The sequence below is a fragment of the Coturnix japonica genome, chromosome 7 (genome assembly GCF_001577835.2).
Source record: "Coturnix japonica isolate 7356 chromosome 7, Coturnix japonica 2.1, whole genome shotgun sequence".
Lineage (NCBI taxonomy): Eukaryota > Metazoa > Chordata > Aves > Galliformes > Phasianidae > Coturnix > Coturnix japonica.
In genome coordinates, this window is record NC_029522.1 from 18,690,861 (window position 1) to 18,705,520 (window position 14,660).

Here is a 14,660-nt window from a genome sequence, read left to right on the forward strand (position 1 = left end):
TACTGAGCCTGACCAACCGAGCCGCGTGATTGGCTGCGAGGCGCCTTGTCCCCGCCCCTCACTCGGGCAATGTCCGAGCCCCGTGCCGAGGTGGGAGGCCTCCCGCGCGGCGCTGCTTTTCCATTGGCTGTTTTCTCGATTCTCCCCGCCCACCGCGAGCTCCGATTGGCTCAGTGCTAGCCGCGGCGCCGGGATTGGCCAGCGGGCCGGGTGGCGAGGGCTGAGGCGGCAGAGCGGCCGGGGCGGCGCAGCAGTTGCGGTGCGCGGCGTTACGGGCTCGTCGCCATGTCTGAGGTAGGGGCGGCCGCAGGGCGGGCGTGCCTTGATTCCCCCCTTCCTTCATTCCTTCCTTCTCGGTGCTGACCGTGGGGTCTTTTTCCCCCCAGGCCGCGTTCCAGAAGGCAGCTGAGGAGGTGAAGCAGCTCAAGTCTCAGCCTACGGACCAAGAGATGCTCGACGTGTACAGCCACTACAAGCAGGCCACGGTGGGCGACGTGAACACGGGTACGGGCCGGGCGCTCCGTCAGACGAACCCGGCCCTGGGAGCCGGGGCTCAGGGCCGTGACTTAGGGCCGTGACTTAGGGCCCACTTGGCGGGGGGTTGTGTGCACGCGGGGCCGAGCTGACCCGCAGGGCTGCAGATAAAGGCTTGTGCAACGCGGGGCTGGATGTGCAAAGCAAACTGCAGCTGGATGAGCTGCCTGGGAAGGGCTGCGAGGCCTTCGTGGTACCGTATGGCTTTGGGAGTATTTGGGCATCTCTGAAATGCTGAGGTCTGTAGCTGAAGTACTAAGAGGGAGTAGGGTTCGACAGGCTGAGGGAGTTGGGTTTGTTCAGCCTGGAGAAGGGAAGGTTGCGGGGTGACCTCATTGCAGCCTTTCAATACCTGAAGGGAACTTACTCCCAGGAGGGGAGTAAACTCTTGGAAAGGGCTGACAATAGCAGGACACGGGGAAATGGTTTTAAGTTAAAAGAGGGAAGATTTAGGTTGGATGTTAGGGGGAAGTTCTTCACTAGGAGAGTGGTTAGGCCCTGGAACAGGCTGCCCAGGGAGGTTGTGGATGCCCCATCCTTGGAGGTGTTCAAGACCAGGTTGGACGGGGCCCTGGGCAACCTGATCTAGTAAAGGTGTATGTTTGGTGGCCCTGCCAGGCAGGGGGGTTGGAACTACATGATCCTTGAGGTCCCTTCCAACCCAGGTCATTCTGTGATTCTGTGTGATTCTGTAAGAGGAAGGTTGATAAACTAGAGTGCTGAAAGTAGTACTAAAATGGGAAAATAACACAGGGTGTGTACGCGAGGAAGAAGACTCGGGAAAGCTGCAATCAGATGTTATGCAATCAAATATCAAGCTGCAATCAAATATCATGGAAAAGCTGCAGCAGAAATTCCTCTGCGGAAGCGCTGTGCCAAATCCTCGCTGCTGCTTGTGGTGCTGCTTCAGCTCAGATGGTGATCAGCGTTTAGAATGAACCCTGTCTCTAGTGACCTTGTGTAGCACTTGAGAAAGCAGAGCTAGGAAGAAAAGGGGCGTTTGGTTGGAGCTCTGGCCTTCTGAACTGGTTGCTTCCAAAGGTTACTGGGTGTTGATTGAATCTAAAGCAGGCAAGGAAATGTACTGGAAATGGCAAGTGTGGGTGTATGTAGTTGTTTATTCCCCCTTTGGCAGACAGCATCGGGGACTGAGCTTGATTTCAAGATGTAAACCTTTCAGTGCGGTTGGATCTCAGTGCTTTTGTTTACCAAAGTGAAGTGGTGCTGCAGAGCTGTTGGTGCACTGACATGTCTGTAAGTCATTGCATCACAGTGGAGCAGTAGCTGAGTTGGCTGGGGAAAGTGGTCTGAGTAGGAGTAAGCTGATAGGTTTTTGTGCTGGAGGAAAGTACAGCTGCCAGCTATTGCTGTGCACAGCACAAAAGGAGCACTGTGGCTAATGGTTAGGCTACTTACAAGTCCTGTTCAATTGATAATCCCAGACACTGTATTTACTGAGACAGAGGAGGTAAAGACAGAATAGATGTCAAATGAAGACTGATTATATACACATCCACACCTAACCCTGTTCTTCTCTATTTGGCTACAGTGTGGCTTGTAATTGAGTTAGAATTCAGTGCCTATACCCATAGGATAACAGAACAAAGCAAGTACTTTGTTAGAAATATACCATTAACTTGATGATGATATGTTCTAAGCTGTATATTACTGGCTGTTGATTTCTTGTCTTTGGGCATTTTATGACCTTAGGACATTGCTACTTCACTTTAGAGCTGGTGTTTTTTAATCAGCTTGTTTTCATGCCACAGTATTCTTTTCAAAAAGTGCAGTGAGAAACCAAATGGCACCATTTGATGCTTTTCTGTTCAAATGCTGCTGTCTTAAGGGAATTTGACAAGAGCTTTTCCATTGCTGTCAGTGGCAGGTGGGCTTCTGACTGCAGGTTAAGAAGTGGTAGCTGCTAAGGTGAAACAGAGTACTTTATCATGGTTAAGAGTTAAATAGCCTTCAGGAGAAGAGTCAGTATTGTCTACAGCCAGGCCACATAAACTATTTGTGCTGCTTCTTCTTTCTCTTAGATCGCCCTGGTATGCTTGACTTCAAAGGCAAAGCAAAGTGGGACGCCTGGAATGCATTGAAAGGTAAGTATCTACTTAAAAATTAAAAGTGAATAAATAAAACTAAGGGAAGCCAATCAGAAAACCACGTGGTTCAACAAGAAATCAAACTAAACTTTGCCTTCTCATATCTGTTGAACGGTTTTGTTCAAAACTTTGATACTGGCTTCATAGCCACGTGACCCTATTAAGCTTCTCTGCTTTGTGTTACTATGCTGCAAAGTGGTATAGCAGGGAGCTGTGACTTGCGTGTAAGTAATATCTTAATGCTGAGGACTATTTTAATTCCAAACTCAGAACCGAGTGACTCTACACTTGTGCAAGGTACTTTAACAAAGGCTCAGGGATCCTTTATGTAATGTAATGTAATTGTACAGGTGCAGACTGAGATACTGTAAAAGATGCCTGCTGAGGGAGTTATTCTATTGCTGATCATGTTTCTTCTGTCCAGCTACAGCAGGGAGTTCTTTTATTGAGCGTGGAGAACTTGGCAGTGATTCTAGCTGAGAGAAAGGCAAAACACGAGCACTGTAGTAAGTAACATGTCAGAAAGTTGTTCCTTTAATAGTAACTTGAGGATGCATTTGTATATCAGCAACATCCATATAGAAGAGAGTAAAAACCAAAAAATGTTCAGGTATGTGTCTCAATAGTCAACAGAACTGTGCATAGACATCAGGCAAATAAACAGTGATGAGGAACATAGCGTGGATGTATTTGTAGATGAGCAGGCTCATGAATCTTGCAGGGGAGAGGAACAAGAAGTTACAGCTGTTGTGAATCAAGCTCTTAACTGATGAAGCTGATAAACTGTTGTCACCAGGCTTCAGCTGTCACTGCATTTGCGTGTACCTGCGCAAATAAAAGCTACCTCAGGGCGTTTTGTTGAACTTCTGTATATGTTCTGACTGCTTCCTGTGTTTATCTTCCAGGAATGTCCAAAGAAGATGCAATGAAAGCTTACATAGCAAAAGTGGAAGAGCTAAAGGGCAAATATGGTATCTGAGGACTGGATAGAGCAGCTGTTTGCACACCTGAAACATGCCTTATTCCTAATACTGTGGAAAACTGATTGATGATGATGATGGTTTTAAATATGAAGTATACTGTAGCCTGTTCTCGTAATGCCTGTAGTTCAGGGGGAGGTCACGTACCTGCCTAATGTACTGACACCATTTGAATTGTGAGAACAAAATAATCTGGAACTCATTAAAGTGCATTTGATACTTTAGCTGTTGTGATGGTCATCCTCTAGGAATTATCCTGAGCTCATTCACACGTGGCTGTGTTGCAGCTTTTCAATTCTTAAGGTTAAAGCAGTGGTTAGCACTCACCTCTCCAGTCGTGCCGCCAGGGGGCCTTAGTAATCTGTTTCACTTAGTACAAGCTTGCCTCCGCACAGTAATGCCTGGCACTCCTTACACTGGGAGTTTCTTGTGTGGATAAATGAGAACTCAGAAAAGCCGGAGCACAGAGATTATCACTGATGCTGTGTCTAATGCTGTGTATGCTCACAACGCGGTGCTTGGTCGTTGTTGCCTGAGGTGAGATGTTGTCCCTGAACAGCAGTGTTAGATATGGCAGATACTCAGGATCTGAACACAAAACTTTATCTGTGAAAGAGAGAGTTCTGCAGACAGATGAGCTGTTGATGCCCACAGTGCCTTACCACTGCAATAGAAATGCTTCCACTTTCCCTCATTTGTTGGAAGCTTATGTATTTGAACGTGCTTTGCCAACATGCTTTCTATCAAAACTAGTATTTGACTTTTTCAGAAACACTGACTTCTGAGGACAGTAACATCAGTGGTCTTTGTATCTAGTCTGCCCGCTGGCTATCAGCTGTACAACTCAGGAGCTGCAGAGTCGCAATAAGAGGTGGAAGGTACTGATGTCTGTATGTAGTGTTGGGATGAGAAGCAGCATCACAAATATTGATTGCACGGCCTTTAACTTGGGAAATCATTACTGAATGAAGTGCTGAGTGCTGTTCCTGAGCTGACCTGCTGCAGGCGCTCTCTCTCCAGGAATGCTGTATTGTCTGTGGATGCTGCAGCTTGGAAAAGGCTGTGAACTCAGTCGAGGTGCTGGTGGTTTGGCAGCAGGGTGAATGTCTTGTAGACGTGTGGGCTGTGCGGCTGTTCTAAATATACTGCTGACTTACAGAGTGCGTAGTGTGTGCTGGCAAGAGGGGGTAGGATATAATGCCTTGGCAATAGCAGTGCCACAGCAGGAGTGGTTTCAGGACATGTGAAGACAAATTTGTGGATAGAGGTAATTGCTTTTATTAAACTAACACAGTGGTAAAAATAGACAACTGTAAAGGAATGTAGCCCTTCTTGATATTGAAACAGAAGCAGCAGCAAGTCTCAAACCAAAATATAACTTCAGAATCACTGCTCTGCCTGAAATAAGACATTCTTGGATATTTCTGGGCAGTGCTGCAAAACGGGGGGTTGTTCTGACACCCATTCAGGCAGCTGCTGCTATTTCATCTGTGTTAGACAAAAGAAAGGACAACAACACCCCAATCCTTGCTGTGTTTGTGGAAGGAAAAGACAAGCTTTGGAACAAGCTGAACACACGGCAGGTCAGAGGCCAGCTGGCACACATGCTCTCAGGTCTGCTTTGCTGAGTTTGCAGAGCATGCAGAACGGAATCTGGACTTTGGATAAGGCAATAATAAATGCTAACTCGCATGTGTGATAAGACTTCTGTCTGTTGCACTTCTACTGGTAGTTCTTGCATAGAGAAATCAGTTGACTGGTACCCAATGCAATTAAAGAAACTATAAGGGGGAGGTGTTTGTTTTCACTTTGGTTGTTTTTTTTTTTTTCTCCTAAGTTTTGCTTGCTTTTCCCAAAGACTTGAAGATGTAACCCTCCTTCTGTAGCTCTAACAATTCCCTATCGTTATGCTTCGAGCCCATAACAGATTGTTCATCCTGAGAAGCAATTTCCTATTTGATTGAAAGGCAGTCTGAGGGGAAGTGCAGAACGTGACCATCTTTCTATCAAAACTCTCCAGTCCTATTCTGGAGTGACCGTGTTTCCTAATACCACTCTTTTAACCTTTGAACTTATTTGACCCTGGTGATAGTGCTAAAAATAAGTGACAGTTGTGTTTGCTGTTTCAAATACAGGCAGCTATCTAGAGCGTGCCCAGAGCTGGCAATACTGGGCAACACCAGTTTGAAGCGAGTATCTGAGCTATATGGACCATGTTTGTGGGATTGATTATTAATGGAAGGCTTGGATAGGTTTCTGAACACCACAGCTAATTTCTGAAGTTACTCTGTCTTGCAAGTTGTCAGTGCTGTGAACTAAGACCAGTTGATATCACATAGACACCTTGCAGTCCTGGAACCTCTGGTCCAAATACCTCGAGCTCAATAAGTCTGTGAAAGCAGTGATATGAAAAACAGCCTGAACGTGGAACTGGTGGCTCAGCAGCTCCTTTCTGCAATAGTCTTTGTGTGAGTAAAGATTCTTGTCGCTCCAAGATCAGGCACTGCAGTGAGAAGTTCCTTATTGTCGTGAAATAGAGCCCAAAGTCCTGACAAATTGGGATGTTGTATAATCTCTGCCCATTGGATTCTAAGTCACACACTTGTTCTGTTTGCAAGTCTGGACTGCCTCAGGCAGGTGATTCCACACCCTGACAAGCATCAAAATGACATTGCTTAACTGCCATAGCCAGAGACACCTTGCTCATCTCCACCCAAGAGTGCAAGACATGGTGTTCCCCACATAGCAGTGCTGGGAGGAGAAGGCACGCTGCTCATCTGAACTGAGCTCTGAATCAGAAAGGTATGCCCACTACTTCAGTGTACTTGGTATTTATAACTTTGAATATGTAGATGTAGTGAAATGAGTTTTGCAGCGTGTCCTAAGCCAGTGAGTTATTGGTAGAGGTCCCCACAAAGAGCTGAATGCAAAGGAGAACAAGCAGGCCCTTGATGTTGGGTCTCTGTAGTGTAACTCAGTGGTAGGTTCTGTAATACAAAGTGCCTCCTTTAAGTCAGTCCTGTTTAAAATAGTGTTTTCCAACCTTGATAATTCTGTGATTCTGTGAAAATATCTCCTCTTGTTTTTCACTAGATTTAGTCATAGAGGGATGTGGGAGTCGCTGTGATGGGCAGCACATTAACAACATTTTCCTACAAGTGATGAGAGCCTCAACAGCTGCTGTATCATTTGGATGAGCGATCCCAAAGCTCTGCAGCGGGATGTTGGCAATGCGTGATGGCCTCTGGCTGGGTGTGTGCCGTAAGGACGTTGGCAGCAGGGAGGCATACAGCCAGGAGGCAAAGCGAAACCATCTGGCCCAGGAGCCATCTCCTCTTTACACGCTCCACTACGTCCCTGTGCATGTGAGGGCTGCCCTGTCAGTTGCAGGGGCTTGCAGCCATGTGAGGAAAACTGTGAGCTGAAGCCTTTGTGACAAGGGGTTGGTATGAGCTGTAGGGCCCTGGTACAGCCCCAAACCCCCTCCTGATATGTTGGTCACCTGGGGCATGTTTTGCTGAGTATAACTGTGCTGAGTTCCCAGAAGCTGCAGGACTCGAGCACTTCTGCCAGCAACTAGCTGACTTGTTACCCTGTTCCAGAAGTTGGGTTTGGGTTGAACCCAGCCTGAGCTGGACACAGCTTCTCAAACTTGGATTTTTTACCTAATGGAAGGGAAAAAAAACAACACGATGAAGCAAGACAGCTTCTTCCTCCTTATAAAACTGCCTATGTTCACGTTTTTGGGCAGATGTGAAGAAAACCATCTTGTCCTTCATACAGCCCTTTAATCTCCCAGAGTGTCAGCATACAAGGTGTCGAGGACCAGATTGTCTCCAAGATCAGCTCAAGTTCTGTCTGGGAACTCAGCTTGAGATAGAAATCTGATAGAAACAAAGACTGAAATTCCTACCCAGGTCAGTTGCCACCTCAAGAGTTATAAAGAATTAATAGGAAAGGATTTTTCTTTTCAATGGACTTAGAAGTATCTTTGAGCTGCAGTGTATGTTCTTTGTGCTCCTGCAGGAGAAAAGCTGGATAAAGCTCTTTGGTGTTTGAGTCATTAAGCTGACGGAGCCAGATGAAGCTATTCCCATGTTTTACAATGAGCTCTGGTAATTTCCATTATTTATGAACACGTTTCCCTGAAAATTTTCTCTCCAGGGAGAGGATGTGAAATACCCACTCAAACAATGGAGAAATGGGACTTTATAAACAGAATAATGAAACTGGCTCTGTCCCAAGCCTGAGTGAATTAACACAGCTGAAACAAAAATACATTGAAAGTGTTTTAAAGGTCGTTTGCCATACTGTTGTGATGCAGTTAACATCTCCGCAAGCAAAACTATCAATTTCTTCTTTTCCTTCTTTAGGTATAGATCTCTTGTTGTTGCAAAATGCTTTTCGTGCAGAGCTTTCCAAAGCGATCATCCTGAGATGCTTTCCCACAGTCTGTCTTTTGAGGAGCCCCGATGTTTTATCTGGAAAAGGCAGAAAGTAGAATCGGTTCCCTTTGTTCCAAGGGGAAAATTGTTCTTCTGCATGAGAAAGATGCGCAGTTCCGGCAAGTTGATAAATCCCACATCTCTACCAGCAGGAATCTCCGGCCTCACAACGAGGAGAGATGCTGCTGGTAACTAATTAACACACCACTATTATCTGCATCCTCCTTTTGGCAACTTCTGCAAAGAGCGAATCCAAAAGGACGAATTTCATCCCGCTGTTAATTGCATTGCAAGTTTCTTTCTGGTTTGCAGTTTGTATTTGGGGGAAACCAAATTAAAGGCAGGACTTGAAACTGACTTTGTGTTTGCACGGCCACCACCCCCAGCCAGTCCTTTTCCCTGCTGAACCAACATGACACATAACACTGTCTGCTCAAGGACCCACGCATGCAATGGAACATTTTGGTTTCCAAACTAGCTGCTGTAAGTTCCTCCTTCTGCGAAGATGATGCATGTGTTCACTCACGTGCGCCTTCCCGCTGCTGCTCCCTGATGTGCGCTTGCTCAGCAGGACACGCCTCTCATCACAAAATAGATGGCTGAAGCCATTAGGGAAACACAAGTGTAAAAGTCAGATCTAAGCTTAATTATTTTGTTAATTAGGAGTCCAAGTGTTTTGCAGGACTGAGCCTTGTGGTACAGAAGCATCAGTCCTGCAGGGTGTTTGCTACTGAGTGTGGCTGCATTCCGCCTGGCTGCAGCCTGCGTTTGTGTGCACCCTCATGTGCAAGCAGGGTTTGTCTATTTCATGCAGCAAAGCATGCAGTATCCCAGGTCCAAGAGGGCCCATGAGTCCTACTACAGGCTCCAGAATGGACCTCCCTTATGAGACAGCACAGCCTGTGTGAGATTCCAATCCCCAGAAAGCCTTGTTAAATCTAGAACTCTAAAGCTGGAAATACAGCAGCAAGTCTCAGTACAGCTGGGGAAATACTGCTTAACTTGTATAACAAATAGCACGCTCACAGTGAACCTGAAATGAAAGGGACGCAGCAAGCATCAGCTTTGCTTGGAAACAAGCTCAGGAAGCAAAAACTGGCACAGAACACAAGGCCACAGAGGAAGCTTTAACAGCAGACCCTGCACAAATCCACTGAGTGTTGCAGAAGAGGAAAATCCCAAAGCAGTGTTTGATAGAAACATAATGCAATCGTGTATAAGGCTTGGAAGAGAAACTGCTTTTGTAGGACAAGAGGAAGAAAAAGGTCAGAATTATCATTCAAATGTGAACTGCAAAACCCAGCGTAAACATGTTTTTCAGAATGCTTTTCCCTAGAAGAAAAATACAAGAAATAATGCTCCAGGGAACTGCCCGAGCCAAATCCCGGCAGCGAGAGACACCTATTGCCTGTGTCCAGCCGACACCATCAGCACAGGATGGCTGCCTTGCTCTGCCAAGGACCTGGAGCGTGCAGTCACTCCTACACCCATCGGTGGTGGAGTGGGCTGCAGAAAGGGATCGGTAATTCATCACAAGATAGCAAAAACACGAGTAAGAAAAAGAGCCAGGGCATAAAACTTTACGAGCAGAGCCTTTTTGCTGACAGCACAGGTGGAGACAGGTAACGAGAAGTGCACTGGGAACCGATAAGAGCGAGCACAGCCACAGGTTGCGTGTGGTGCCAGGGCGGCTCTTGGAGCGGGGACGCGGGGCACAGCGCGGAGCTGCGGCCCCGGAGCGCTCAGCTGAGCTCCGCCCGCGCTGACTCAGCCGCGGGAGGGCCCGGAGGGCGCCCCGGCCCCGCGGGCGTGGCGGAGCGGGCGGGCAGCCCACCGCCCCCGGGGCCATAAAGAGCCGCGGCCGCAGCCCGGCCCAGCGACTTGGAGGCGAGCGGTGCAGGCAGCATGACGGCCATAGGGGCGCAGGTAGGGCTGGGCGGGGGGAAGGCGGGCGGGGACGGCAGGGTGCAGCGCTCGTTGCCCCGACGGCGGGCTCTTACTCCGGGCGGACCTCTGTGTGCTCCCCGGATTCGGTACTGCTTCCGTTGGTGGGGCTGCTTGGGGTTCCCAAGTCCCTTGGTGGGATTCGATGAGCAGTGTGCTGGAGCAGAGACCCAAACCCGGGGGTGCAGAGCCAGGCTTAGAGCCGACAACTCTCAGCCATCACTTTCTGTCCTCCCGTGGACTCTCTGCTCCCCCAGTCCTGCCAGGAGGCAGCTCAGTGTGGGACAAGGCATGCAAAGCTGGGCCCTGGCGTGCAAGCAGCCTTGGTGATGCCAGGGAGCCTAAAGGGCAGCCCCACTGTCTTATGCCTCGGGCACAACCCATCACTGCTTTGTGGCATGGTGTGGCCAACCTACAGTGCTTCAAACACTGGCATTATTTCTATGAATCCCCCAACCTCATCCATCTGGCCTCATTTCAGCTTAACACAGCTCTCATAACTGCCACTTTGCTCCTTCCCTTCCTCCCCTCAGGCACAGAGGCTGCTGGCACACAGGAGGCCCCAAAAAGCCTTCTTTGAAACCTTCATCCGGAGCCTGATCATCCTGTGCGTGGCCATCGCTGTGGTCCTCTCGTCCATCTCTGTCTGTGACGGCCGCTGGCTCTTGGCGAGGGGGGAGCTCTTTGGGCTGTGGCACTTCTGTGCCATCGGCAATGACAGTGCCCCACGGTGCGTCACCGACCTGCGCCTGGCCCGTGTGGAGGGGCTCAACGTGGGCATGATCCTCATCCGCAGCATGGTGTCCTCCGCCGTGGCCGTGGCTATCTTCGGCCTGGAGCTCCTGATGGTCTCCCAAGTCTGCGAAGACGCCAGCTCAAGAAAGAAGTGGTCCATGGGCTCGGTGCTTATCCTTGGCTCATTTCTACTGTCAGCCACGGGGGTTCTGAGCTTCCTGATCCTCATGAAGGATCATCTCACCTTCACCGGCTTCACGCTGACGTACTGGTGTGAGTTCATTGCTGCCTTCCTCTTCTTCCTCAACGGGATCAGTGGGCTCCACATCAACAGCATAACGCACCCCCGGAATGGGGCAGGGAAGATCTAGGTGCAAAGGGTGTGCTCTGCCTTTGCGCAATCAGCTTTGCCAATTAGACTGGAAGAAAAGGGAGCCTAATGAAGTTTGAAAAGGACACGGTGCCTTAGGTTGCATGAGCAGCATGGTAGGCACAGACTACAGCTGGCTGCATGTGGCTCTCTGGAAGGATGAACAGAGGAGGAGACCTCCACTGAGTGTGCCGAGGGATGGTAGGCTGCTGCCTACACCAGCAGGCTCAGCCCTGGGCCTTACCCAGCCTGTGCTGCTGTGGTTTGGTACCACCAGGCTTTTCCCCACACTCTGGAGCCCATGTGTGGTCCAATTCCAGTGTACCTCATGGCTTTGTTATATCTCAGGGATGGGTTACGTGTGCCTGGCTGTGTGTACTGGCACAGCTTACTGAAAATCTCTGCTGGGTCCTACTCCTTCTTTCTCTTTGAAAGTGAAGGCATGCAGACTTCAATCTGATCCCATGTTGTGTCCTGCTGCTGTGTTCCCTGCATCTGTCCCATTCTCAGTGGCCACCCCACAGCCCCTTTATATAGTTTGCTGTGATGGGACTTTACTCATCCTGGGTTCTTTTCCATCCCCCTGCGACAAGAGGAGCATGGTTGGGTGGGCACACTGGCTGGGCAGGCCATGTCCTGTCTCACGCCACTTGGCTGGGATGTTTCAGTCATCAGAGTCACTGTGCAATGAGCTCATCCTCTAGGTGAGTCTCCTGTTATGTTTCTACTGGGTAGAGAGAACTGTAGGTCCTCCTGATCAGAACAAACCCTTGATTAACCTGGGAGGAAGAGCTGATGGGAGGAGCTCTTGACCTGCTGCAGCTGGTGGAAGTCCGTGGAGGTTGGTCACTCCCTGCCAGTGTCCCAGTTAACCTCTGAAACTTCTGCAGCTTTGAAGTTCTGCGTGGTGTCTGATGAAGACCTCAGCAAAAGACCTCGTCGGTTGTTTGTCCCAAATGCAGTCAGCCCTTCCCACGTACACTGCTGTTGACCCAGAGCACATTTATCTCATGGTATTTGAGGGCTCCTGGTTGAATGACTCTTGTATCTGCTGCTAGAACAGCTTGTATTTCATTCTAGGACAAGTGATTCTGTGTGTTTCATCTCTGTAGTCTGATAGTTATTGAGCAAGATTCTCAATTCCCATGCAATCAAACTCAATTTTTCACCTGAGATAAAAGCACTACAGCAGGAAGGCCAAGAGAGACACAAGTGAGCAGCTTCAAATTGGGACTGTTAGGAAACAGCTTTAAGCCTTGGGGCTTGATCAGGGTTCCTGCCCTGAAGTCCATAAGGTCTGGTCCCAGATGGCTGCCCCTTGCTGTTATGGGATGGCTGAATGCCTGAAGGCACAGTGCACCAGTTCTGGGGTGCCTGTTGTGGGCAGGACAATCCTCCCTTGCTCAAAAACCTGGGTGTGTCCTCACTGAATGCCTTCCTGGTGGCATTTGCTATTAGAACTGAGCTGCTTGTGGGATGCTGCCTGCAGCTCTAGCCCTGGGGAAGGGTGCAGTGTGCCCCAGCGGGTGCCTCCTGCCCTGCAGGGGAGGCAGATGACAATTAGCCTTTATGTTCTTGCAAGACTTTTTGCAATTGAGAATGATTTGAGGATGCCCTCTGCTCGCTGCAGAAGAGCTCTTTTGTTGGGGGTAGGAGTCCTCAAGGGAAAACACCGAGCCTTTTTTTCTGACTGGTTTTGTATTGTACTGCTTGACTTACCAATGCAGGGTGAACGTGACTGTTCATTTTCCGAATCCTGTGGAAGTGCCGAGCAATATTCCTGAATGTTGTTTAATAAATGCCTTTGAAATAATGGAATTGTCATTCCCTCTTTATAGTTAGAGGTTGAAATGCAGGTTTAAGGGGTGGGGGTGAGCAGGGCTAATGTAGCCCCCAGGCACAGCTCTGTGTGTTTACCCAGCTGGATAGGAAACATGTCAGCCTAAGGCTTTGCTGAGCTCCCCAGAAGGAGATGTGGCTGCACAGCCACTGAACACCCCTTTCCATTCCCCTCCATCCCAAACACCAACCCACTCAGCCTTCTCGCTTGTGTTATGAAACAAGGGGAGGTCAGCCGTGTTTTGTGGGAAACAGAGATAACCTCGCAGGCCTGAATGATTTCCTGCTGCATGTGGTATGTTTACCAGCTAAAGAGCTCTTTCCTGTGTCCTCTTGTTTCCCTTTTCCCACACCGCACCCTGTGTCTGGAGCATCCTCCTTCTTTCTCCAGCTGTGCTCATTTGGCCTGGAGAAGTAGTGTCTGAGTATAGATGTATTTACATAGGTTTTGTTTAAGGCTTGCAGTGCTAATAGGTTTAGCTAAATGCAAGGATCGTACACTTCCAGCATCACCACTGCATTGCTTTATGTAATCTCAAGCAAGTTAATTATCACCTGATGCTGTCCTGATGGGAGAGGCCGTTGGTCTGTCTCATAAGGTTTAGTATCTTCTAAAAGCAAGGCAATGAACACCGCCTCCTGTTAATGAGCTGTTCTGACTTGCCGTGTTTCCAGCTTTAGTTGGAAACTTGTGCACAAACCATTGGTAGCAGATAAGAACAAAGAAATAATAGTCTAGGCCACACCAGCTAGGAATGAATGTATCCTGGACTGCTAATACCACTTTCATTTTCAGCCCATATCAGCTCTGTGGGCTGTGCTTTGAGGGATGCTTTGTTTGCAGGCTGAGCATTGCTTGGCTTTGTGACTCTGGAGAACACGTCACAGGAAAGTTGCTACCCATTACTTGGGTTTTCTTTCCCAGTGCTGAGCATGTAGAAGCCCTTCTAACCCCTCTCCTTCATTTGGTTTCACTTGTTTTCCAGCCAGGGCTCCAACCCCTGTGAACTGGCACAACCCCTCTTCTGAAACAGTTGGCTGCAGCTCCCTCAGTGCTCAGCAAAACATTGTGCAACTCACTGCAAAGCAGTACTGCTTCTTTTCTTTATTTTGCTTCTGATGGTTTTGTTGGGAACTTCCTTGTTGTTGCGCTGGGAGAAAAAAAAAATCATCAGTCACTTCCTCTTAAATTCAACCTTACGTTTCACTGCGCTGGTGTTAGGGCTGAAGGAGCTGCTGTCTGCAGAGCTGCACGATCTCTTAGGTGACTTGGAGTGAGTAGCCACAGATTGTCACAGGTTTTGCACCAGCATCCTAGGAGGATGTTAAGCTGCTTGTCTGAAAGAGTGCATGTTAATAACAAATGCCTTCTGTGCACTGAATATGGAGGACTAAGTATTGAGAAGGGGAAAATTGGTGAATGCTGAGTATGGAGTTCACGCTCAGCCTTTGTGTTGGTAATTTCAGGGCGTTGAAGCTGGAGTCTTTGTGCTCTGAACCCAAATGGGTGTTTTTTTACCTCTTGGTTTTTGCATTGCTGAGATTTACTTTCCTGTTACTCTTCATCTATGTGTAGGCATCTCAGAGGTGGGTGTCATAGATCAGTACCTCTTTTCTTTCCTGTTTATAGAATAATGGACTCTGGAAGAGACCTCTAAAATCACACAGTCCAACTGCTGACCCATCATAGCAGAAATGCTAAGTCACA

General features: G+C 48.5%; 2 protein-coding genes across 3 annotated transcripts; both read left to right on the forward strand.

Annotated features, from left to right (window-relative positions):
- Positions 1-89: 89 nt before the first annotated feature.
- On the forward strand, positions 90-3,843 carry DBI (diazepam binding inhibitor, acyl-CoA binding protein). 2 transcript variants are annotated; one of them, XM_015868809.2, is made up of 4 exons: positions 90-294; positions 387-504; positions 2,574-2,636; positions 3,545-3,843. In XM_015868809.2, the coding sequence occupies exons 1-4, from the start codon at positions 286-288 to the stop codon at positions 3,616-3,618; spliced, it is 264 nt and encodes an 87-aa protein (XP_015724295.1). In that variant the 5' UTR covers positions 90-285; the 3' UTR covers positions 3,619-3,843. The 2 variants fall into 2 exon arrangements, with proteins under 2 accessions (XP_015724295.1, XP_032301917.1); XM_032446026.1 differs by lacking the exon at positions 3,545-3,843 and adding an exon at positions 3,064-3,505 and having other exon boundaries at positions 168-294.
- A 6,020-nt stretch (positions 3,844-9,863) lies between these two features.
- On the forward strand, positions 9,864-12,926 carry TMEM37 (transmembrane protein 37). The gene is made up of 2 exons (XM_015868803.1): positions 9,864-9,990; positions 10,542-12,926. Exons 1-2 carry the CDS (start codon positions 9,970-9,972, stop codon positions 11,112-11,114), a joined length of 594 nt encoding a protein of 197 aa, XP_015724289.1. The 5' UTR covers positions 9,864-9,969; the 3' UTR covers positions 11,115-12,926.
- Positions 12,927-14,660: the final 1,734 nt, after the last annotated feature.